Source organism: Halichoeres trimaculatus, unplaced genomic scaffold (assembly GCF_033239565.1).
Source record: "Halichoeres trimaculatus isolate MK-OKI-2021-1 unplaced genomic scaffold, fHalTri1.1 fHalTri1_scaffold_9, whole genome shotgun sequence".
In the NCBI taxonomy this organism is placed as follows: Eukaryota; Metazoa; Chordata; class Actinopteri; order Labriformes; family Labridae; genus Halichoeres; species Halichoeres trimaculatus.
Window position 1 is genome coordinate 35,265,141 of NW_027437188.1, and position 24,882 is coordinate 35,290,022.

Below are 24,882 nucleotides of genomic sequence, written 5' to 3' on the forward strand. Positions count from 1 at the left end.
ATGACTGGTCTGCGGTTGGTACAAAGAAACAGAAACTTCAGGATGAGACCATGTCCTCACTGAGCTTTAAAACTGATGTAAAATCAGGGTCCGTGTGTCGTTTTAAAGCGTGTTCAGGTCTTTCTCTTGCTCTTGTTTCCTCCAGGCAGTAATGTTATAACCAGAGCGGCAGACTGCTCGTCTCTGCTGGATTCTCATCTCTTTTTTTCCACTGGGTCAGATCTGAGGTCTGCTGGGTTGCAGGTTTGTGCGGCTCAGCTGGAACTGGAGATGAGTTTGGTTTGTTATCCTGCGTAAAAAAGAGGAACGAGTTTAAAGTCTCCAGGAATGCAGCTCCTCTGCCAAACAGAGAATCCAAGCGCTTCTTTTTCTCCCTCAACACTTTGTTTCTGCGTGGTGAACCCTGAAACAGAGCGAATGACATTAACAGACCTGGATGTAGTCTGTGGAGGCAGGTCCTGAGGGAAGATGCAGACAGATGCTGAGCTAATTTATGCTGCGAGCGCTCCACTTGGATACGTGTGCAGTTTGTAATGTTGTAGATCACTGCGCTGCAGAGACGGGAGGGCTGTGGAGCTTTGACAGAGAATTAAACCTCACAGATAAATATTCCAGTCAGGAAACGGAAATGACACACTCTGAGACACCTCAATGTTGATACCCTGGAGTCCATGATGAATTCTTCTTCACTGGTTTCTAATGACTGCAGGGTGCAACGAGTGAAAAGATGCAGCTGTGACAGAAGAGTAGAGTTAAGAGTTCATCTGTTCTGATGCTGAAAGACAAAATCATTTACTGCTTTTGATGGGCAGCCATGTTGGTTTTGATGCTAAGACGCCTGGAATAGCAAAAACCAGGAAAGGTTACATGAGTCTGCAACCTTTACTTTCATAGGAGCTTTTTTCCTCAGCTCATCTGGATCTAAGTCATTCACGAGCCACAAAATCTATTTGATATTCATGATAAAGCCAAAAAAAGTGGATAAAATGGAATAAATAACTAAATTAAGTGAATAATTATGTAAACAAGAAGCATTTTACTTTATGAAATTGTACATGTAATGTCTTACTTTTAATTTTTATTATATAATTATTATTTTTATTATTATTATGGTTGTAATTATCATTATTTATTATTATTTATTTATTATTATTATTATTATTATTATTATCAATTTTATTGTAATAATAATTCTTATTATTATTATAAAATTTTGAAAATTTTTAAATCTGCAAAAACTTTAAAATCTTTAAATCAAAAATAAGCAAAAATGTCAAAAAAAAATTCAAGTTTCAAAAAAATTAAATTATTAGAGTGAAAAAAAATGAAAAAAATTCACGTAGTTTTGAATTTTTAAAATGAGCAAAAGTTTTCAAAAATCTGATTTAAAAAAAATTACCATATTAAAAAATATCAAAAAAAAATGATATAATTTTGAATTCAAAAATTAGCAAAAATGTCAAAACTACCAAAAATTACAATTTTTAACAATTTCAAAAAAATTAATGGATTTTTTTTTGAATTTCAAAAATTTGCTCAAAAAAAGGGGAAATTTCAACAATTTGCAAAAATATCAATTTAAGAAAAAAAAACAAAAACAAAAAAAACTGTTTTTAAAAAAACGCTGATTATTTTGTCCGACTCATCATTCTTTGTTGTTTGCCAATGTCTTGCCATGTATAAATCTTTTTCAGCTGTTATCAGTGAAATGAATCCATCCACAGAGAATTAAAATCAGTATTTTCTTCCAGATGAGTCTTTTTGTAGATGTAGTTATCTTCCCAGGGCTGTAAAACTTGAGGTTAGCCACAGGTGCATGGAAAGTTGGTGGGCTGTTGATGTTGTAGGAGGTGAAGTAGAGCGGTGGCAGCGGTGGTAGACTTGGTGAGTCTCAGTTCCACTGTAAATAGTTCATTCTGGCCAACTCTAGTCTCACAAACCCAGTGAGTCTCTGTTTAACTGTAAAAGTAAGGTCCACAGAAACTTATCCTTGACTAACTTCAGCCTAATGAGCCTGCTGATTCTCTGTTTTATTGTTAATAGTCAGTCACAGAGATCTCAGGGTATTAATCTGTGTAAGTCTCAGTTTCACTGTAGACAGGAAAGTCAATTGAGGCTTCACTCTGTTGTTCTTCAGGATTAAATTCAGATTCAGGGTTGATATTGTTAGCTGCAAGGAAGTTTAGGCTGATGAACCTGATGAGTCTCAGTTTCACTGTAAAAAGTGCTGTCCTTCAGGCTCATGAATGTAGCGTAAAGCTCAAAAACTGTGTGAATATCAGTGTTGGAGTGAGAGGAGTGTTCCAAATACACTTTGCCCAGACTGACTTCAGGCGTAAATGTGATAAGTCTCAGTTTTATTGTGAACAGATAGGTCGGAGGCTTCTTACTCTCTCTATTTGGATTCGGGATTATTATTGTAGATAGCAAAAAAGTATCAGGCTAATGAACCAGGAGGGTCTCAGTTTCACTTTAAATTGGAAGTTCCACAGAGGTTTCAGGGTTGTAAACTGGTTGAGTCCTAGTTTCACTGTAAATATTAACTTTCAAAAAGGCTCAGAGTGTATTAACTGTCATGAGTCTCGGTTTTGCAGTGAAAAGTAAGTTCCACAATGACGTCACCCCGGCTAACATCAATACTTATGAATTTGCTGAGTCTCAGTTTTACAGTAAATAGTCAGATACAGAGACTTGGTGCTTATAAACTAAGTGATTCTGAGTTTGACTGTAAAAAAAGGCTTCTGTCTGGCCTCCCTCAGCGATATGAAGCTGAAACACAAACTGATTTTCCTCTGATTTTCGTCTCTTCAGTTAGTTGGTATATCTGCGTTGGATTCCCGCATCCTGCTGCGCTGAAACAGGCCGTGCTGGATCACAGGATCCTCTGAAGGATGTATTTTGTCGTCTTCATGTTCTTTTCATTCCTCGCCGTGTGCCAGGACTGAGCTTGGCTCTGTGGGACGACTGTAGTTCCTCTCCCTCCAAACAGATGTCTCACACAGCACTTTGGCAAACAGCTGAGGAAATCTGAGCAGGAACATTAGAGTGGACGGGATCTGCTGTGAACAATAGAAAAATGTGCTGCACAGCCTCCTTTAACGCCTTTAATGTGGTTTTCATTTCATCGCTGCCGTCTGACGGTTTCTGCTCGGAGCTTTGTTGTGCAGCTGATCCAAACCGAGGCTACATGTTGGCCTCTTTCTAGACCTCTGAGTCATGGCCCACCTCTCTAATCTGTGCAGGGATTCACTTCAACAAACAACCAATCTACAAAAACTTCACTTCTTGAGTCAAAGACTTTATTTTCCAGCCGGAGCAGCCTGGGTTTAAAGCGTGATCCTGATGCGGCTGAAAGCAGACGTAGAGCCTCCAGCACAGCTCACAGAGGAGCAGAGTCTGTCTCCACCAATGCAAACACATCTGAGAGGTAGATGGAAGAGGGAAGTGGAGAGTTGAGGAGGTTAACGGTCCTCTGAGTGGTCGTGCAGGCTGCAGGACGGTGTTGTGTTACCTCTGATTGGTGGGGATGAATTCAGGCTCTGGGGAGCTGCTGTGATTATCTTCGTTCTGTGAGAAAGTGGAGGTGTTTGGTAATGGCGCCTGATGCGGCGCTGGTTTCTCTGTAAGCGTATCACATGTCATCTTTATAAGAAGGAGGCGGATGATAAGAAATGAAGAAATGAACCTCTGAGAGTCTCATTATTCTGCGTTAGAAGTCAAACCTCAGAGGTGAGTTTGATTGAAGGTAGGTCTGATGGGAATCTCTCCAAACACAGTTTCCAGGAATGTCTCACTGCAGATTTTATATCTGCCATATGTTTTAGATTCTTCATGCAGAGGTCAGTGTTAATCTCAGGCTGCAGTCCGGTTCCCCGATCAGAGACAGAGTCTGCTCCGCCGTCTCAAACCCGACAAAAACCCTGTCGCCATTTCCCGGGCAAAGATGAAACTTTTCTTGTTTTTCACTTTGGTCATGCACAAAGATCTGAACTTCTTGTTCAGATACCAAATATAGAGTCAGTCCTTTAAATGTTCTAGAGAGGAATCAACAAAACAAGCAACAAGCAACAAGAACTGTGCATCATTTCTTCTCTATCTGCTCTGTAGCAAGGTCTCACTCAAAAAAGAAAGAGATGGAAAAAACAAAAAAAAAACAAAAAAAAAAAACAAACAAGTATAGTAAATATGAAAGAAAAAAAATAAAAAAGGAGCTCTGCCTGTTGACACTGTGGTAAAAAAGAGGGTTGTGTTTTTCTTAGTCCTGTCTTTAGAGTGGAGAAAGAAAAAAATAATAATGAAAAAAGAAAGAGAGAAACAGAGAGAGAGAAAAAGTACAAACAGAAAGAGTGAGAAATAATGAAAAAGAAAAATAGTGAACAAGAAATAAAAAAAATGACATGAAAAAGAAGAAAGTATGCAGAAATAATGAGAAAAGAGCAAGGCACAAAGGAAATAAGTAGGAGAGCCAAAGATAGGAAGAGAGAAAAAGGAAAAAACAGAAAAATAAATTTAAAAACTAATTGAAAACATATGGCTCTAAGGCCACATTTGAAAAAGGATTAAAAAAGTCAAAAACAGACGGAACACGGAAACAAAAAGCAAATATAACAAGTGAGAAAAGTGAAGAAAGAAAAAATAATACAAGACTGGAAAACTGGGGGGAAGGGGTGTCAAAGAAAAGGGAAAAATGAAAATATGAAATCAAAAACAAAAGAAAGCTTAACCTGTTGACACTGTGGTGAAAAGGGGAGGGGTAAATTATGAAACAGAAGAAAAGAAAGAAAGAAAGAAAGAAAGAAAGAAAGAAAGAAAGAAAGAAAGAAAGAAAGAAAGAAAAGGGGAATGTAAAAGAAAGAATGAAAGAAAGGCAGAAAGAAAGAACAAAAGAAAGAAAGAAAGGAATAAATGTAGAAAAAGAGAGAAAGAAAAAGGGGAATGAATGTAGAAAAAGAAAGAAAGAAAGAAAGAAAGAAAGAAAGAAAGAATGTAAGAGAGAAAGAAAAAAGAAAGGAAAAAGAAAGGAAAAAAGAGAAAAGAAAGAAAGAATGAAAGAAAGAAAGAAAGAAAGAAAGAAAAAAGGAAGGATGGAAAAAAGAGAAAGAAAGAAATTAAGAAAATAAAGAGAGAAGGAAAAATAAAAAGAACAAAAAAATAAGTAACTAAAGAAAAAAAGAAAAGAAAGAAAGAAAGAAAGAAAGAAAGAAAGACAATTAATTAGAATTGAAAATTTCACCAAGACAAAGAAACTTAGGAGAAGAAGAGTTGTTTTTCTGTTTAGTGTAATGTATGAGTGGTTGTTATATTAGTTTTATCCACAGGGGGTGCTGGTCAGCTCCGCCTGTTCTTTGATAAAGTGTAGAACAGTGACCCCTACAGACGGTTTAACTCCGCCACATCGAGCTGGCTCTGTGTAAAGATAATTTTGGTGAATCTGTCTGCTTTTGCTCTCCATACGTGTTCATCTACCTGCAGAGCTCTGATCAGCTGATCGGTGTATGTTCTCACCTGACTTCTCTCCGCTCACCGACGAGCGTTGGTGTCCATGCATCTTTCCAGCTCTGCTGTGTTTCGGCGTTTGTTTCTGCTGAAGCCATCAGCTCGCTGACGAGTCTGTAGAAGATATTACCGCTGCTCTGAATTCCTCGGCGCTCTCTCGTGATTAGTCTGAGAGGAAAGAGCCTCATCCTCCTCTTCCCCATCATTACCTTGACCTCCCCCCTCTTCCCTCCATCCTCCTCTCTTCCATCTCACTCCTGGTGTCTGAGCTTCTCTGGCCTCCTGCTGAGATGAATCTTCCTCCTTCATCCTCTCCCTCTCACCACTCGGTTTCTTTTCCTCTGACTTTAACAAACAAGTTGAAACAGTTGACATTCTTCTTCTCCTTCACTCTTCGTCTTTCAGCATCACCCACAGCTTCTTCTTCTCCTTCTTTTCTTTCTGTCTTTGACGTTTTGATAAATGTTTTTGTCTCCTGGACTTTTCTTCATCTCCTCTGTAAGTCTCTTTGGTTTCTTCCCTCTGTTGTTCAGACTGTGATGAATGTTTGAAGAAATGTCAAACTTATTCAACTCTCTGGCCTCTTCTCTCATATCTACTTCTAAACTTGTGCTGAAAGTCTGTCAGGGTCAAATCTCCCGACATTATCTCCTTCATCCTCTCCATTTCTCTGCAGGTTTCTCAGAAACTCTTGGTGGTTCCTGATTTTGTTTATCGAGCTCTTATTGAATCCTGAAATGTGTTCTTAAAGCGCTGAAAGAGCGGCTTAATCCACAACAGATTCTGACTGCCACAAACATTCACCCGTCATAAATCAGGAGACATTCTTCAAACTTCTGTTTCTTTGTGTTGGACGTCCAAGCTGTCTGTGTGTAAATGTTGTTCAGATGGAATAAAAACGACAAGTCGAGTGAGAATCCTGAGGTTCTGTTTCCCTCTGTGTTGAAGGAAGAGAAACGGATGGTGACCTGACGTGTTTCCTCTCTGTCTCTGTCCACAGCTCGGTGGCCGTGCTGAGGGAGTGCATGAAAAACAAGACGCTGGTTTGCTTCTTCCAGGAGAGACAGACGACGCTGAACCACTCCTTACCTCTGGAGACGTACCTGCTCAAACCGGTGCAGAGGATCCTCAAATACCACCTGTTACTACAGGTAACAACAGACGTAACCGTAAAGCTCATCCTGGTTTAGTTTGGTATCCGTACACGTGTCATAGTCTGCTCATCAGATCAGGATTTAACGATGATCTAAAGCTGTTTGAGAAGGACGCATCCTGCTCCATGTCCTCAATCAACGAGCTCTCACTACAAGGTTTTTGGCTTTTGGCCAGTGCTATCGGTTCTTCGGCCAGTTTTACTTTCAGGCCACAGCTTTTGACTCTAAGGCGATAACTTTTGGTGATGGCTTTTAGGCCAGAGCTATTGGCCTAGGCCATGGCTCTCAAGTCTTAGGCCAATTTTTTTTTTTTCTTTCAGGCCACAGTTTGGTTCTAAAGCCATTTTTGGCTTTTAGGCCACAGCTTTTTGCTTTATTGCCACAGCTTGTTTTGTTTCAGGCCAGAGCTTTTGGCTCTAAGGCCACTTTTAGCTGTCAGACAATGGCTTTTAGCAGGAGTTCACAGCTTTTGGCCCTTGGGCAACGTGTTTTAGGCCATAGATTTTCAGCCTGGGCTGTTGACTACCAGACCATAGCTATTAGCTCTTACTACAAAGCTTTTGGCTTTTGGCCAGTGCTATTGGTTCTTAGGCCAGTTTTACTTTCAGGCTTTTGACTCAAAGGCGATAACTTTTGGTGATGGCCTTTTGGCCAGTGCTAGGGACTTATAGGCCTTTTTACCCTTCAAGCCACAGATTTTGAATCTCAGGCCATGACTTTTAGGTCAAGGCTTTAAGGCCAGGGCCTTTGGCTCCTAGGCTTTGACTCTCAAGTCTAAGGCCACAGCTTTTTGCTTTCAGGCCACAGCTATTGGGTCTAAGGCCACTTGAGTCTTTAAGGCCACAGCTTTTTGCTTTTAGGCTACAGTTACTGTTAGGCCACTTTAGCTGTCAGGCAATGACTTCTAGCTGTAAGGACACAGATTTCGGCCTTTAGGCCATGATTTTTAGGCGATGGATTCTAAACCTGGACCATTGTCTACCAGACCATGGCTTTTGGCTCTAATTACAAAGCTTTTGGCCAGTGCTATTTGCTTTTGGGCCATTTTTACCTTTCAAGCCACAGTTTTTAAATCTCAGGCCATGACTTTTTGGTGATGGCTTTTAGGCCAGGGCTCTTGGCTACTAGGCCACGACTCTCAAGTCTTAGGCCACAGCTATGGGCTGTAAGGCCACATATGGCTTTTAAGCCACAGCTTTTATGACCACAACTGTTTTCTTTCAGGACACAGCTTTTGTCTCTAAGGCAACATTTGGATTTTTGGCCACAGCTTGTTTTGTTTCATGCTACAGCTATTAGCTCTTACTGGCCACTTTTAGCTTTTGGGCAATGGCTTTTAGCTGTAAGTTCACAGCTTTTGGCCCTTTTGCCATGACTTTTAGGCGGTGGATTTTTAGCCTGGGCTACTGGCTATCAGGCCATGGCTTTTGGCTCTTACCACAAAGCTATTGGCTTTTGGCCAGTGTTTTCGGCTCTTACGCCATTTTACCTTTCAAGCAGCAGCTTTTAACCCAAGGGCCATGACTTTTTGGTGATGGCTTTTGAGCCAGGGCTATTGGCTAGTAGGCCATGGTTCCCAAGTCTTAGGCCACAGCTTTTTGCTTTCAGGCCATAGCTATCAGCTGTAGGGCCACATTTGGCTTCTAGGCTACACCTTTTTTCTTTCAGACCACAGTTTTTGGTTCTTGGACCACTTGTGGATTTAAGGCCACAGCTTTTAACTTTTGGGCCACAGTTTTAGGAATTTAGCGTTTTACGTAAGCAATGGACCAAAGGAACTGTTCAGACGATGGAGATCCTGGACCCTCTGATCCAACACAGCTTTGGTGTGAGCTGAGAAGATGCCAGGCACCCCTTCTCTGGGTCCAGAGAAGTCTGAACTGTTTCTGGACCATGTTTATTTCTGGTTTTAGGGTTTTTGGTATGATTTTGAGTCCATGCAGTGATTTCCACTGAAGTCCAATCTGTGTTTGTTGATGTTAGTTTCTGTGAATGATGAAATCCACTAACCCTTTCTTTCCCTTCGGAGAGACTCGGCCTCTCTGGAGTCTCCTTTTCAAACCCAGTTCTGGACAAACCTGTTGGTTCTGGATCAGTCCATCAAAGAGTGTAGATAATGTTGCTCATCGAAATGTTTCAACGCTTCATGGATGCGTACGATGTATCATCGTCTTCAAAGCCGTCACCCGGCTCCCTGAGGAAGCCGATGGATCTTTATAAAGCTTTTGTTTCCAGGCAACCCGACTGTTTCCTGCCTGAACACAGAGCGTTTGGCTGAAATTAGAGCAGTAATAAAGCTCTTCCTGCCCGCAGTGAGAAACATGGATGAGGGACAGCTGAGGACACAGACCCCCTCTGTGTGTGTCACCTCTGAGTTTAAAGATGGACAAGTGCTGTGTGCGTCCCATGTGTGCAGCATCCAAAACAGACAGTGTAACAAGATGCAGACGGTGACATCATCGTTTCAGGGATCTGATTCTGGGTCAGTGAGGACGAGAGCGACAGCAGCGCACGACGAGAGCAGGAAATAAAAACCTGATGCCACCAAGACAAGAGGACGCAGCCTCTCCTGGGAAGTTCGAGCTCGCTGTAAACCCGTCAACGTCTGCTCAGTCAAATCTGTGAAGAAATACGTCCAGACCATCTCTTCCAGACGCCATAAAACACACACACACACACACACACACACACGAACATCCAAAGATAGGAACAATATGCTCAAACACACACACACAGCTTTTCCCAATAAACTTGTCGGGAATCTTCAACTGGTTCCCCTCCAAGCCCACCTCTGAGAGGAGGAGGATGATGAAACAGAGAGAAACACACACACACACACACACACACACACACACACACACACACACACACACACACACACACACACACACACACACACACTTTGTTCTCTGATGTTTGGTCTGTATTATTCTGTGCTGTTGTTCTCCGTCTACAGTGGACGGTTTAAACTCTGGTCAAACATGTGTTTGGGGCTGTGCAGGGGTTTTCCCAGCATGCTCAGCTGGAGCTGCTCGCCATGTAACTCACTGACTCAGCAGAAAGTCACAGAAATGAGATCTTAATTCTCTTTGTTTGGGTTGTTGACATTAAAGAGGGGTATTGTGCCTTTTTTTAAAGTCTTTACTTTGTCCCTCTGGTGCCCCTATAGTAACCTTACATGATGTACACCATGGAAAGGCTTTATACTTTGGCAAGGAAATGCACCATATCACCTGAAATCTGTCAGTAATTATTGCTTCAACTTGCTCAGCATCAGAATGGAACTGGTTACAGACTTATACCAAAGCACCTGAATATTCCAGTCAGCACCGTTGGGGCCATTATTCACAAGTGGAAGAAGCACCACCTTACCATCAACAGGCCACGCACAGGAGCTCCTTGAAGATTTCTGACCAGGGAGTCAGAAAGATAGTCAGAAGAGTACTCAACGAGCCAAGGGCCACCCTGAAAGTGCTCCAGAAAGACTTGGAGGCAGCAGGTACAATTGTTACAGAGAAAACAATAGGCAATGCACTCCACCACCATGGCCTCTATGGACGCTCAGCCCGCAAGACTCCATTCCTCAAGAAAAGGCATGTTGAAGCTGGTTTAAAGTTTGCTAAACAGCATCTTAACAAGCCTGTAGAATACTGGGAGAATGTTGTCTGGTCAGATGAGACCAAAACTGAACTTTTGGGCTGTCATACTACAGACCATGTTTGGAGGAGAAATGGCTCTGCACATCAGCCAAAAACACTACACCAACAGTGAAGTTTAGAGGTGGAAGCATCATGGCATGGGGTTGTTTCTCATCTCATGGTGTTGGCAAACTTCATATAACTGACGGAGCAATGAATGGAGCCATGTATGGGGAAATTCTTGATCTGAATCTGCTGCCATCCACCAGGATGATGAAGATGAGACGTGGCTGGACCTTCCAGCAGGACAACCATCCAAAGCACACGGCAAAGTTGACTCTCAAATGGTTTCAGAAAAAGAAAATCAATCTGTTAGAACGGCCGAGTCAATCACCCGACTTCAATCCAATCCAATTGTGGAAAGAAGTAAAGAAAAGGGTTCACCAGAGGGCACCAAAGAATATTCCAGATTTAAAGACAATCTGTGCAGAGGAATGGGCCAAAATCACACCTGAGCAGTGTGGGCCTTTAGTTGAAACATACAAGAAGCTTCTGGAAGCTGTCATTGCAAACAAAGGCTTCTCCACTAAGTATTAGATGAGTCTCAATTAGCGTGTTCAATACTTTTTTCCTGTGTTATCGTACTTAATTCACCATAATCATTATTTATGGACCTGAACGTTGTGATTTCTTTTCATGTGTGGATTATTTGAGTTAATACCAATGTCTGGGAGAAGTTTTGTTTGAATTGCAGCTTTGGAAATAAATGTGATAAGAAAAAAGTTGACATGTTCAATACTTATTTCCTCCACTGTAAAACCCTAATTTTCCGTTCCTAAAAAACCTGCAGAGGAACTTTCAGCGACTCTAAAGTCTGCTGTCTCTTCTCAGGAACTTTTGAAGCACTTTGACAAAAGCGACCCAGGATATGAGGTCGTGGAGGACGCCATCATCACGATGACGGCAGTCGCCTGGTACATTAACGACATGAAGAGGAAGCAGGAACACGCAGTACGGCTACAGGTGAGCACGCACAGGGGAAACTAACCTCAAAAGTTTGATTTTAAAGGTTTATTCCACCACAGTGTAAACGCTGATTAGCCCCGAGGCCAGAGAAGCACACCCAGCTTCTCCTCCTCCTCAGCTGCGTTCAGAGACAGACGGGCGGCTGGAGGTCGGCTCCTCGACCTTTAGGTGTCAAACTCTACAACTTCTGCATACCACGACTTCCCCGACACGTGTTCACATCATTACACACACACAGGAAACCGTTATTAACTTGTTCCAGAACATGTGTTCTCTGAGTGTGTGTGTGAGAGTGTGTGTGTGAGTGTGTGTGAGCCTCTCCATACTCCAGCTGAGGTTTAACACCTCTCCTGTCGTCTCTCTGTTTTTCTCCCCCTCTTTTCTCTCCTGGTGTTGAGTTATTTCAGTTTATCTAACCTCCTCCAACAGACGAGGCGGGAGAGCACAGAGTTTTTTCGACCGTCTAATCAGTAAACTCAGTTTCAGTATTTTTGCTCGTGTATTTGGGTTTCTGGAGCATTCACTAACACATAAAATGAGAATAATCATTCCTAGTCCTTTGTTTGTGTCTGATAACACTTAGTCTGATGCTCTGTTCAGAATCTGCTCAACTTGTGACATCACTAAGTGAAAACGCTTGATGGAGATCGCACATGAATTTTTTTTAATTAACTTAAAGTGTCAATAAGGAAACCCACAGGAAAAAAATCTCAAACGTCAGAGTTAAAACGACATAAAACATTCACAAAGGGGCGGGGCTAGAAGGAGCTCATTTGGATTTAAAGAGACATACACTAAAAGGTGATGATAAGCCTTACAGAGCAGGTATTCATTTCCCAGAACCCTTTAGGATGGATCAGCTAATGTAAACACAGCTGCTGATTGGTTGACTGTCCAAAACGAAGATTACAGCCTTCTGTTAGCACTGGTAGATAACGGGATCCATCAGGTTTCACACCAATTTATGTAAAACTAAAGAAAGAAAGAAAGAAAGAAAGAAAGAAAGAAAGAAAGAAAGAAAGAAAAGAATTAAGGAAAGAAAATATAGAAAAAGGGAGAGAAAGTGTTAAAATAAAAGAGGAAAACTGGGGGAAGGGGTGTCAAAAAGAAAGGAAAAATGAAAATATACTATTAAAAACAAAATAAGCTTAACCTGTTGACACTGTGGTAAAAAGGTGAATTAAAATTATGAGAAAGAAAAAAGAAAGAAGTAACAAAAGAAAGAAAGAAAGATAGAAATAAAGAAAGAAAGAAAGAAAGAAGGAAAGAAAGAAAGAAAGAAAGAAAGAAAAAATAAAGAAAATAGAAGGAAAAAAGAAAGAAAGAGAAAAAAATAAAAAAATAAAAAAAGGAAATAGAAGGAAAAAAGAAAGAAAGAAAGAAAGATAGAAAGAAAGAAAGAAAGAAAATAGATAGAAGGAAAAAAGAAAGAAAGAAAGAAAGAAAGAAAATTATAGAAAAAAGGCAGAGAAAGGGTTTTAAAGAGAAAAAAGAATATCTCGGTAACAAGGAGTGACAGAGATAAAGGAAGGAAAAATAAAAGTATAAAAGTAAGAGAGAAAGAAAAAATAAATAAATACAGACAAATTGGTAATAGATGAAGTAGAAAGACAGACAAAGAAATCCAGAAAGAAAGTAAATTACATAAGACTAAGAAAGGAAAATGTAAAAAAAAAAAAAAAAAAAAAAAAACATGAAAATGATAAAAAATAATAAATGATAAAAAAAGAAATTTAAATATTTAAACAAAATGAAATCAAAAAAATTAACAAGAAGACAAGAGAACAACCTTTACACACAGGTCAGGCAGCTCAGTAGTGGAACAACCTGGGAAAGAACATGTATAAAGGAAATGTAAAAAAAAAAAAAAGAAAGAAAGTTTAGAAAGGAAGGAAAATGGGGGAAAATATTTATTGAAAGACAGAGGGAAACAAATTAATCAGGAAAGACAAAGAAAATGACTTACTACTTTTAACTCCTTTACTTAATTTTTTTCCTTTTCTTTCCTTTTTTTCCTCTTGGTTTTGTTTTTTGTTTTCTCATGTTTTATTTGCATTTTGTCCTTTTCTTTTCTTTTCCCACTCTTTCTTTGTTCTTCTTTGTCTCCCTTTTTATTTTATTTTATTTTATTTTATTTTATTTTATTTTATTTTATTTATTTGTATCAGGATTGACATTTCTGTTGTCTTGTATTTCGTTTTATTGGAAATAAAAAAAAAGGAAAGACAAAGTAAAACAGAAAAAAAAAATTAAAATAGGAAAGTTTAAAGAAAGTATGAAAAATGATGGAGGGGTAATCTATAAAAGTGTGAAAGAGAAAAAAGAAAATGGAAAAAAATGGACAAAAGGTATAAAAAAGAACAGCAAGAAAGAAAGAAAGAGACAAAGTAAATTAATCATAAAACACAGCGATGTTTCATGAAACGAGTTCAATAAAAACCACCTGAGGTTAATTTACGGGACACGACGAGGATCTGGTTTAATTCAGGGACGGTTTCACGCTGCAGGCAGAGACATAGAAGAATGAAGTTAGACAAACCACCGGCTGAAGTCAGAATATGTCCGTCCTCAGCCAGCGTCTCACCTTCTGATCCATCCACTGTTAGAACTCAAACCGCGTCCCTCCAGCTGGTGTTGTGGGGTCAAAGGTCGTGTCGACAGCTGTCGTTTAGCCGAGGAGCTGACTCATTAACAAACTCAACGCAGATTTCCAGGTCGCCGCCTTCAGGAAGAGTTTAGCCGACTTGAGTTTCATAAGTTTGAACCTGAACCCCCCGCAGGAAGTGCACAGGTGACGACCTTTGACCCCCTCAGCAGCTGGAAGTGAAGGTGAAACGTTCACATCAGGCCTGAGGGTTCAGACGGGTTTAAAGAGATGGGTTGATCCTGCATAAAAGTTTCTTCTCTTCTTTCTGAATTTGCTCGTTGATTTCTACGTTTTCCTTTGTTTTGATTTCAGGGTGAGTCGCCGGTTTTCCCGTCACAGCATCTTCTCTAAAGCTTGTGATTTCTTCCTCCTCTCCCCCTCACAGGAGATCGAGTCCCTGCTGGTGAACTGGACCGGGCCGGACCTCTGTGGGTTTGGAGAGCTGGTTCTGGAGGGTTCCTTTAAAGTCCAGAGAGTGAAGAAGGAGAGAGCGTTTTTCCTGTTCGACAAGATGCTGCTGATCGCCAAGAAGAGGCTGGAGCAGTTCGTCTACAGCACGCACATATTCGTACGTTTGTTCGTCTTTTTCATTCCTCAATCACCTCAGGAACAAACCCGAACCCTAACCCTGACTCATATCTGACATATCATACCCTGACTCTTGTTCTGCAGTGCTGTAACCTGCTGCTGATCGAGACCCTGAAGGACCCGCTGTGCTTCAAAGTGTCCGATCAGACCATCGCCAAGCAGCAGCACGTGGTCCAGGTGAGTCCTCCAGCAGAAGAGCCAGTGCCCGCACCGTGTCGGACCTCTAACTCTAACTCCTCTTTGCTTTGAACGTCTGCAGACGAAGAACCAGGAGGAGAAGCGACTGTGGGTGCACTACCTCAAGAGGCTGATCGTAGAAAACCATCCGGCGTCTCTCCCGCAGAAGGTGAGGACGAGACGTGATCAGCCCGAGAGCTTCTTACTCAGATTTTCCTGGTTTATCAAACCCAGCAGAGGCTCGAGAGTTGGCGTCACTTTGACGTTTCTCTCAGGAGGAAAGAGACGAGTGAACGTCCTGTGACGGTCTTAGCTCTGAAAACGTTACAGCACGATAAGGAGAGACAGCGACGACGGAAAGGAGGAGGAAGAAGCCATGGCTCAGCATGAATATGGAAATAAACGAGAGTCAAGGAGAGGAAACATAGAAAACAATGAGAAGGAAAGGAAGAGAAATAAGTTCAATAAAGAAGTAAAAGAAAGAAAGAATGAATAAAAATGTGAAAAATAGAGAACGGGTAAGAAAGCGAAATAAAGATACAGAGAGAAACAAAAAAGGAACAATAGAAAGTTAAAATAACAGAAAACTAGAGAGACAAAGGTTTTAATTAAAGTGTAAAAAGAAAAAGTATGACTTAAAGTAAAGACTAAAAAAAGAGCAATTAAAAAGAAAGGGAGAAAAAAAAGAGCAATTAAAAAGAAAGGGGGAAAAAGAAGAGTTAAAAAAGAACGAGCAAAAGAGAAGAATGAATAAAGACAATTTAAAAAGAAAAGAACAAAAAAAGAGAAAAAGTAGAAAGGAAGATGTCAAATGAGAAAGAAAGTGATTTAATTATTTGCAAGTGTGAATGAAAGAAGGAAAAGAAAAATACAAAGAAGCAGTTTCAGAGAAAAAGAAAATAAAACAGAAAAAAAGAAAGGAAATTGGAAGGAAAGAAAGAGTTCACAAAAGAAAAAAAGAGAGAAAGAAAAAGAGAAAATGAGAAAGGTGTAAAAAACAAAAAAGGAGAAAAATGCCAGAAGGTAAAACAAAAGAAGATAAAGAAAAAAACCAAAACCAAAAACCAAAGAGAGGAGAAATAAAACTAGAAAATAACGAGAAAAATTCACACAAAAAAGAAGAAGAAAAGAAAAAAAGAAAAGAAGGAGAAACAGCAGATGTGGAGCAGATGAGTGAAACCTGTGTGAGCTGAGTGCAGAGAGCAGAAGAAGTGACCCTGAATCCACGGTCTGTGCTGCCCTCTGCTGGTCACTGAGTGTAACGCCTTTAAGTTGAATCCAGTGGAGGAAAAGCACAAAAGTTTGTGAATGTAACAGAGTATTTTAACCTTTATATTCGTTTTATGAGATTAGAAAAATGTATTTATCATATTTCATTTTGCCCGGGCAAACAGACTCTAGATGGATTGTAAAAACTTTTTACAGCTTCTTGATGGAGCCGTGTACAACTTGTAAAAACCTTTGTAAAAACCGTGTCGTTGATGATATTAATGGGTCTGGAGTTTGGTGCGATCCTTTTTGCAGTTGTGCCATTTTGTTTGAGGTGGACTGACTGAAGCTCTGTCAAAATTAAAGCATTAATCAGATCAATCCAATCATTATGATCAATCTGATAAAAAGGCCCCAGGTCCCAGCTTTTAGACTCAAGACTTTGGATTTAAGGCTTTGACTTTGAGATGGTGGTTTTTAGGCCAGGGCTTTTGGAAACTAGGCCATATCTTTTGCTCTTAGGCCACAGTTTTGTTATGTTTTTTTGTTTTGGGCACAGCTTCTTTTATTCTCTCAGGCCACAGATTTCAGCTTGAAGGCCAGGCCAATCAACTCTTAGACCACTTGAAGCTCTTAGGCCATGGCTTTTAGCTTTCAGGCCATGGCTTTTAGCTTTCAGCATGTGGCTTTTGGCTTTAGACTGTGGCTTTAAGCTTTCAGGCCATGGCTTTTAACTTTGGGGCTTTAGCTTTTAGCTCTCAGGCATTGGTTTTTAGCTCTCAGGCATTGGTTTTTGGCTTAAGACCATGGCTATTAGCTTTCAGGATGCCGCTTTTAGCTTTCAGGCCATGGCTTTAAGCTCCTAGGCCATGGCTTTAAGCCTTCAGGATGTGGCTCTTAGCCTTCGGGCCATAGCTTAAAGGATTTAGGTCGTGGCTTCTAGCCTTCAGGCTATGGCTTTCAGGCCGTTGCTTTTAGCTTTCAGGCCATGGCTTTAAGTCCTAGGCCATGGGTTTAAGTTTTCAGACCAAGACTTTTAGCTTTGAGGCCATAGCTTTAAGAATTTAGGCCTTGGCTTCTAGCCTTCAGGCTACGGCTTTTAGCTTTCAGGCTACGGCTTTTAGCTTTCAGGCCATGGCTTTTAGCCTTTAGGCCGTGGCCTTTAGCTTTGAGGTTTTGGCGTATGACCCCTTGGCCAGGGCTATTGGCTCTTTAGGCCACTTTAAAGGAACAACGGTTTTAGGGTGAAAGAAGTTTAGTTGTGTTTTGGCCTTGCATTTCCATGGAAACAGCCTAAAATGCACACTTTTGAAAACGGCTTTCAGAGTGGGGTTTTTTTTTTCTGAAATGCTGCCGACAGTGTTGGCGTGTAAACAGTACGCCTCCGTTTTCCGTGGAAATGCTGACATCACGATAGCTTTGTGCGAGCGCGTACAATAGGATAACAGTATCATTATTAGCATTTTGTTCACTGCGTTTTAGTGTTCAGGCCATGACTTTTGGCCCTTGGGCCTTAGTCTTTTGCATTTAGGCCATGGCTTTTGACTCCCTGGCCATGGCATTTGGCTTTAAGGTCATGACTTTAAGTTTTCAGGTCGCAGCTTTTAGCTTTTAGCTTTTAGTCCACAGTTTTTGGCTTTTGGCCCTTAGGCCATGGCTTTTAGCTTTCAGACTTTGAGATATTCACACAAACCCTTAGCTTTTAGGTTGTGACTGAACCTCCAAGCAGAAAACATCTCCTTCCTGCAGAGTGTAAACAATACTTTATGTTTTAATCAGTTTAATCACAATGATGGGATTAATCTGACTAATGCTTTGAATTTGACAGCCCATTTAAGAGCCAAACCGACACAAAACCTTCAGCTGAAACTAAACAAAGCTTCTGAAACTGTAGTCAAACGCAAATGTGGAACGTCAACCAACAAAGACTGCAAGGTGTAGATCTGATGAAGTTTTCAGGTTTTACTCAAATTTAAGACTTTTTAAGACTTCTTTAAAAGATCTTTGAACTCATTAACCCAGTCCATATCCAGAATCCAGATGAGGTATTTACAAACCCATCGGCTTCATGAGTTCATGGGAACAACAGCCTTAAAAATGTTCGCCAAAGAGGAGATTAAGAGAATGATCATCAGCCAACAAATACAAACCCTTGACAACCTAAAGCAGCAGAATAACTTTAACTAATCTTTATTTTTAAAAACCTCATTAATTTTTAGAGAGGAGTTATTAATCTTCAGCTCTTATCTAGAAAATGCGTCATATGTGTTTACCGAGCTGAGTTTTCTTCATTTCCAGGCGAGGCAGGTCCTGGGAGACAACTTCTGCCAATGTGAGTTCAAACACGCTAACACACACATTTATGAAGATGACAGTCTTTTCTACCTGATCTGATCATGCGACATCACTTCCTGTATTTCAGCTCCTCAGTTCGACCAGGACAGCCTGAAGAAGTCGTCGGCGTTATCGAGGTTCGACGACATCCACAGCTACCACCGAGGCAGGCGTCAGTCAGGTCAGGGTCAGTCCTCCTCTTCCTCCTCCTCCTCCTCCTGCTGCTGCAGAGAAACCACCAGTGAGGAAACACGTCTCCTCAGCTCTTAATTCACATCCTAAAGGTGTCGTCTTCCTCTGTGCCGTGGAGCTCTATTGTCCGAATTCAACCGGAGCTGAAAATAGTCAGAGAGAAGGGCTCTGTTTCCTGCTGTTTCCTGCGGTGCAACGTGCACAAAATCAAAAAAAAGAAACAGGGAGCTGGAAACTTTTTTCAAAGACGATCCTTCATTCGGCGTACTGGAATTAACTCCTAAATGTTGAAGAAAATAAGTGACTTTTAGTGAAACACGTTATCTCCACGTTAAACACTCCACCAGGTATCTCTGAATTTCTCCAGCTAGCTCAGAAGTTGTCTGCCATCTTTTTTTCTGATCAGGCCTCAGCTTTTAGCTTTTGGGCCAAAAATTTTGACTCTAAGGCCAAAACTTTTGGGTGATGGCTTTAAGGCCAGGGCTTTTGGTCACTAGGTCATGGCTTTCAGGTTTTTTGGGGCACAGTTTATTTCTTTCAAGCCAAAGTTTTCAGCTTTTGGGCCAGGGCCATCAATCCTAAGGCCACTTAGCTTCTAGGCCTGGCTTTTGGCTTTTAGGGCCCAGATTTTGACTTTTGAGGCAGGGCTTTAAGGCCATGGCTTTTGGGTGGTGTTTTCAGGCCAGGGCTGTTGGTAACTAGGCCCTGGTTTTTGGCTCATGGCCCTAGGCCATGGCTTTTAGTTTCAGGCCAATGCTTGTGGCTTTTGGCCCAAGGTCATGGCTTTTGGCTTTTAGGCCACAACTTTCAGTTTTTTAGGGCACAGCTGCTTTTCCCTTAGGCCAAAATATTCAGCTTTCAGGTCATGGCATTTAGCTTTTAGGCTGTGGCTTTTGGCTTTGAGGCTTTGGCTTTTGACTCCATGGCCATGGCTTTTGGCTTTTGGCCCTTGGGACAGTGCTTTTGGCTCTAAGACCACCTTTGAGAAATTCAGGCCATGGCCTTTGGCCTTAAGGCCATGACTTTTGGCCCTTGGGCAGTGGCCTTGTGACTCCTTGGCCATGGCTTTTGGCTTTTAGACCAGGGCTATTGACTCTTAGGCCATGACTTGATTATTCAGGTCACAGCTTTTAGATTTTAGTCCAAAGCTTTGGGCTTTTGGCTCTAGGCTTTCAGACTATGGTTTTTGGCTTTTAGACCACAGCTTTCGGTTGTTGTTTTTCTCTTGAGGCACAGCTTTTTTTCCCTCTTAGGCCACAGTTTTCAGCTTCTAGGCCATGGCTATCAAATCTGAGGCCACTTTTAGCTTTCAGGCCGTGGCTTTTGGCTTTTGGCTTTGAGGCTTTGAGGCTTTGAGGCTTTGGCTTTTGAGTCATTTTCCATGGCTTTTGGCTTCTGTGCCAGAGCTATTGGCTCTTGGGCCACTTTCAGTATTCATGCCATGGCTTTTAGCTTTCAGGCCCTGACCTTTGGCCCTTGGGCCATGGTCTTTTGCATTAGGTCATGGCTTTTGGCTCCTTGGCCATGGCATTTGGCTTCAAGGCCTGGGCTATTGGCTCTTATGCCATGACTAAGTATTCAGGACACAGCTTTTAGGTTTTAAGCCACAGCTATTGGCTTTTGGCCCTTGTTTTTAGCTTTTTTAGCCACATTTTTCTGTTTTTTTTGAGGCACAGCTTTTTTTCTCTCAGGCCACAGTTTCAGCTTTTAAGGCCAGGGCTTTTGGCTTTTAGGCCACAGCTTTCTGGTTTTTTAAGGCACAGCTTTTTTTCTCTTAGGCAACAGTTTTCAGCTTTCAGGCCATGGCCATCAACTCTGAGGCCACTTTTAACTTTCAGGCCGTGGCATTTAGCTTTTAGGCCTTGGCTTTTGGCTTTGAGGCTTTGGCTTTTGAGTCCTTGGCCATGGCTTTTGGCTTCTGTGCCAGAGCTATTGGCTCTTGGGCCACTTATACTATTCAGGCCATGACTTTTGGCCATTGGGTCATGGTCTTTTACATTAGGCCATGGCTTTTGGCTCCTTGGCCATGACCTTAAGTATTCAGGTTACAGCTTTTAGCTTTCAGGCCATGGCTTTTGGCTTTCAGATATTTACACAAACAACGGACCACAGAAAATTGGTAACTTGCAGTTACACATTTGCTCCACCAGGTATCTCTGGATCTTTCCTGCTGGCTCAAAGTCTCTTCATTTTTCTCTTTGGTTGAAAATGGCCCCACCTTAGGGACCAGATGTCCAGGATCTTGTAGAGGCGAGGCCTGCAAGCTGAACAGCTCTGATTGGTGGAACACCCAGAGTGTTTTATTTCCCATCTGTCCACACTAAGATGACCTCCAGCTGTGATCGACTTGGTTTTTTGCCTCCTTAACAATGGTGGAGCTTGACGCATCGGTGGATCTCCATTTTACAGCTGTTCAAACACAGACTTGTCTTTTAACATCTTAAAAAATGAATCAGTCATAATAATCTGGTAGACCCAGGGCGCCGCAAGGGGCTGGAGGAATTCTTGGGTAGCTGAATTATTTGCAGATGCTTCCCCCAAGAAAAAAATAAACGGCTAATTTAAGTTGAACAAACTCAAAAGAAGCTGCTCCAGGTGTCTCCGATGCTCAAGGTCATGATGGACGCCGCGCTGTGAGTCGGAGAATCTGTTGACAGTATGTTGGTCTTCATTTCCTAAAAGAGCTATTCTGTTTCTCTCCTTTTGCTTCGTTTGTCCCTCCAGAGCCTCCAGAGCTGCTCATGTACACACCTGAGAAGTCCAGGAAGAGCCTCCCTCTGCTGTTGGAGGGAAACCTGCCGTACAGACGCACCCGGAGACAGTCGGGTAAAGTGTTCAGGGTTTAAAGGCACAGTACACCCGCTGACACGTCTCCAGACATCTCATTGATCAGCTAAGAGTCTGAGAGCAAAGTTTGGTCCTCGTCACGATCATGAACGTGGGGTCAACACATGAGTTACATTTCAGCTCTGCAGGAGATATTTGAAATTGCTGACAACAGTTTGAACAAATATCCTGTTTCTCTTGCAGCTCCGGCCAAAGACATCGAGGCTGCATTTCATCCCAGCGGTGAGAACATTTCGATTCCCCAGATTTAAGATTAACGAACAATAACGTGGCAGCTTTTCTTTAAACAGAGAAAACTTTCCCTGCTGGGTGGTTCTGCTTTGCTTCCAACATCTTCTGGTGCCTTTTTGTGTCCAAAAATCTTACAGTCGAGTTAAAAACAGCAACCAAGGCTCAGGAGTGGGAGCCGAAGCATTTCAAGTGATGCCATACAAAACTCAAAGTTACAAAAAACCTTGAAATAAAACACAAAATAGACAAAAAAAAAACTGGCCCGAGCCAAGATCAACACAGGATGCAGAGATGCAGGGCCATGACTCCCTGAACAAACCAACAGCAGAAAGTAGCCTGATGAAATCAAGACGCAACAACCAGCCCCCAACAAAACTTCAGCCTCGTTTCTACCAAGTAGTTCAGTTCCGTTTGTCTCAGTCCCCAAATTACCGACCCGTACCGTCCCACTTTTTGGTACCCTTTCTTGGTAGGATACTCTAATAAAGCTATCGGCATCTGGCTTACACGCCCTCTACCAAGAAGGGCAAGGTTGGCTGTGGAAATGAAAACATTATCAGGCTTTACTGATCCGACCCGCACCAAGCTGTACTGATCCATACCGGACCACTTGGTGGAATCTGGGCTCAAGAGTCTTAAACATGTCAGCAACGAGAGTCCCCAAAATCCAGCCCCCTTAACCATACCATTCTTCTCAGTTACCACCAAGAGGTCTGGTTAGTCAATTTCTGACTGAAAGGCCTTGAAGATGACAATGAGAACACCCTGATCCCCAATCACAGTCTTATGTTGACTAAATCTGAAAGTCACTCGGGAGAATGATTTCCTTTGCGTCCTCTTGGAGCTATAGTCAGACCTTGGTGTTTAAGGCCCAACCCTCATAGCTCATCCATCAGGGTTTCGATCCATTTACAGACAGAATCAGGGATTTCTGCGACATATGCGACCAAAGCTGCAATTCAAACAAAATTTCTCCCAGACATTGGTGTTAACTCAGATAATCCACACATGAAAAGAAATCACAACGTTCAGGTCCATAAATAATGATTATGGTGAATTAAGTACGATAACACAGGAAAAAAAGTATTGAACACACCATGGAAAGGCTGTATACTTTGGCAAGGAAATGCACCATACCACCTGAAATCTGTCAGTAATTATTACTTCAACTTCCAATTAGTGCAAACCAACATCAGCTGGGCTAGAGCAAATTGATGGTTCTATAAAAAAGGTGTTTTTTCACCAAGCAGTTAAATACCACACACCTCATGATGGGTAAAGGCAAAGAGCTCTCTGAAGACATTCACAACCTGATTGTTGCTCAGCATCAGAATGGAACTGGTTACAGACTTATATCAAAGCACCTGAATATTCCAGTCAGCACCGTTGGAGCCATTATTCACAAGTGGAAGAAGCACCACCTTACCATCAACAGGCCACGCACAGGAGCTCCTTGAAGATTTCTGACCAGGGAGTCAGAAAGACAGTCAGAAGAGGACTCAATGAGCCAAGGACCACCCTGAAAGTGCTCCAGAAAGACTTGGAGGCAGCAGGTACAATTGTTACAGAGAAAACAATAGGCAATGCACTCCACCGCCATGGCCTCTATGGACGCTCAGCCCGCAAGACTCCATTCCTCAAGAAAAGGCATGTTGAAGCTGGTTTAAAGTTTGCTAAACAGCATCTTGACAAGCCTGTAGAATACTGGGAGAATGTTGTCTGGTCAGATGAGACCAAAACTGAACTTTTGGGCTGTCATACTACAGACCATGTTTGGAGGAGAAATGGCACTGCACATCAGCCAAAAAACACTACACCAACAGTGAAGTTTGGAGGTGGAAGCATCATGGCATGGGGTTGTTTCTCATCTCATGGTGTTGGCAAACTTCATATAACTGACGGAGCAATGAATGGAGCCATGTATGGGGAAATTCTTGATCTGAATCTGCTGCCATCCACCAGGATGATGAAGATGAGACGTGGCTGGACCTTCCAGCAGGACAACCATCCAAAGCACACGGCAAAGTTGACTCTCAAATGGTTTGAAAAAAAGAAAATCAATCTGTTAGAACGGCCTAGTCAATCACCTGACTTCAATCCAAGTTCAAATATACAAGAAGCTTCTGGAAGCTGTCATTGCAAACAAAGGCTTCTCCACTAAGTATTAGATGAGTCTCAGTTAGCGTGTTCAATACTTTTTTCCTGTGTTATCGTACTTAATTCACCATAATCATTATTTATGGACCTGAACGTTGTGATTTCTTTTCATGTGTGGATTATTTGAGTTAATACCAATGTCTGGGAGAAATTTTGTTTGAATTGCGTCTTTGGAAATAAATGTGATGAGTAAAAAGGTGTAAAAAACTGTAAAGGTTTGAAAACCTGCACACGCTCAGTCTGGGATTCTGTAGTGACTTGTTGTCTAACTCCAACGTGAACCGTAGAGACTGACTCCCCTGACATCAGAGTAGGTGAACAGGATGAAAGCATACCTGAGGGAGTACGAATGTTAATACCTGGACAGGTAGGGAATTTAAATGAGTTGTTAGATGTAGAGATATATCAGATAATGTTAAAAGTTTTGCCTCCGAGCTCTGGAGGTGATGCTGATTTATAACTGTTAAACAGCAGAGCAAACACAGGGTTTGGTCTTGGCTCGGGGCTGCAGGTCTGGCCTGACGTGTTCAGCCCAAATTTGGAGCTTTTGTTCATGTTAAAACAGGAGATGAAAGTCAGCGTCAGGGAGATTTACTTATGTTTACTGTGGATGCCAAGTGCTTGTCAAAGAGTGGTAACTCCTGATTGACTCTGTTGTGTCTCTGTCACGCTTTCCTCCTCCTCCTGCTCCTGCTTCCTCTCCCGGGGGAATCCTGCAGCTTTAAAGGTAAGACGGTTTGTGTGCACCTCCACGCTTCACTGACAACCACAACACGTGTTTGAAACAGTTACTGTAAATAAAAATCCAGACTGCCAACTGCTGTGTTAGTTTTCCAGCAGACAGAGATAGTTTATGGATGATCTGTCGGAGTAAATGTGCCGGGTTGAAGCGAGTCCACGGAAAGGTCTGGTTTTTGTCTCTGACAGACTCAGATTATACTTCTCGTGCTTAAAGGAGACAAAAATAAAAAAAAAAACGATCATTTGATTCCCAAAGTGCTGCAGAGCAAACAGCATCTCTTTGCTCAGCATCTTCTGTGTTTATTCTGAGTGAAACAATCTGTTTCTGTTCTGGTGAGCCCTGAGAAAGGATCCCTCCAAGTCCAACCTGGGACCCAAGTTTTTCTACCTAGACGTAATCTTTTTTTTTTTTTTTTTTTTTTGCCTTTACATGTTTCAACTTACC

General features: G+C 41.7%; 1 protein-coding gene across 1 annotated transcript in view; it reads left to right on the forward strand.

Moving 5' to 3' along the window:
• The window catches only part of plekhg2 (pleckstrin homology domain containing, family G (with RhoGef domain) member 2), a 123,709-nt gene that overhangs the window by 76,640 nt on the left and 22,187 nt on the right, over window positions 1-24,882 (forward strand). The window contains exons 7-16 of the mRNA XM_074678715.1: window positions 6,497-6,647; window positions 11,180-11,311; window positions 14,347-14,529; window positions 14,634-14,726; window positions 14,809-14,895; window positions 18,234-18,267; window positions 18,358-18,450; window positions 21,186-21,287; window positions 21,492-21,530; window positions 23,984-24,063. Of these exons, the coding sequence (XP_074534816.1) occupies window positions 6,497-6,647; window positions 11,180-11,311; window positions 14,347-14,529; window positions 14,634-14,726; window positions 14,809-14,895; window positions 18,234-18,267; window positions 18,358-18,450; window positions 21,186-21,287; window positions 21,492-21,530; window positions 23,984-24,063 (994 nt within the window). The remainder of the gene's footprint in view (window positions 1-6,496; window positions 6,648-11,179; window positions 11,312-14,346; window positions 14,530-14,633; window positions 14,727-14,808; window positions 14,896-18,233; window positions 18,268-18,357; window positions 18,451-21,185; window positions 21,288-21,491; window positions 21,531-23,983; window positions 24,064-24,882) is intronic.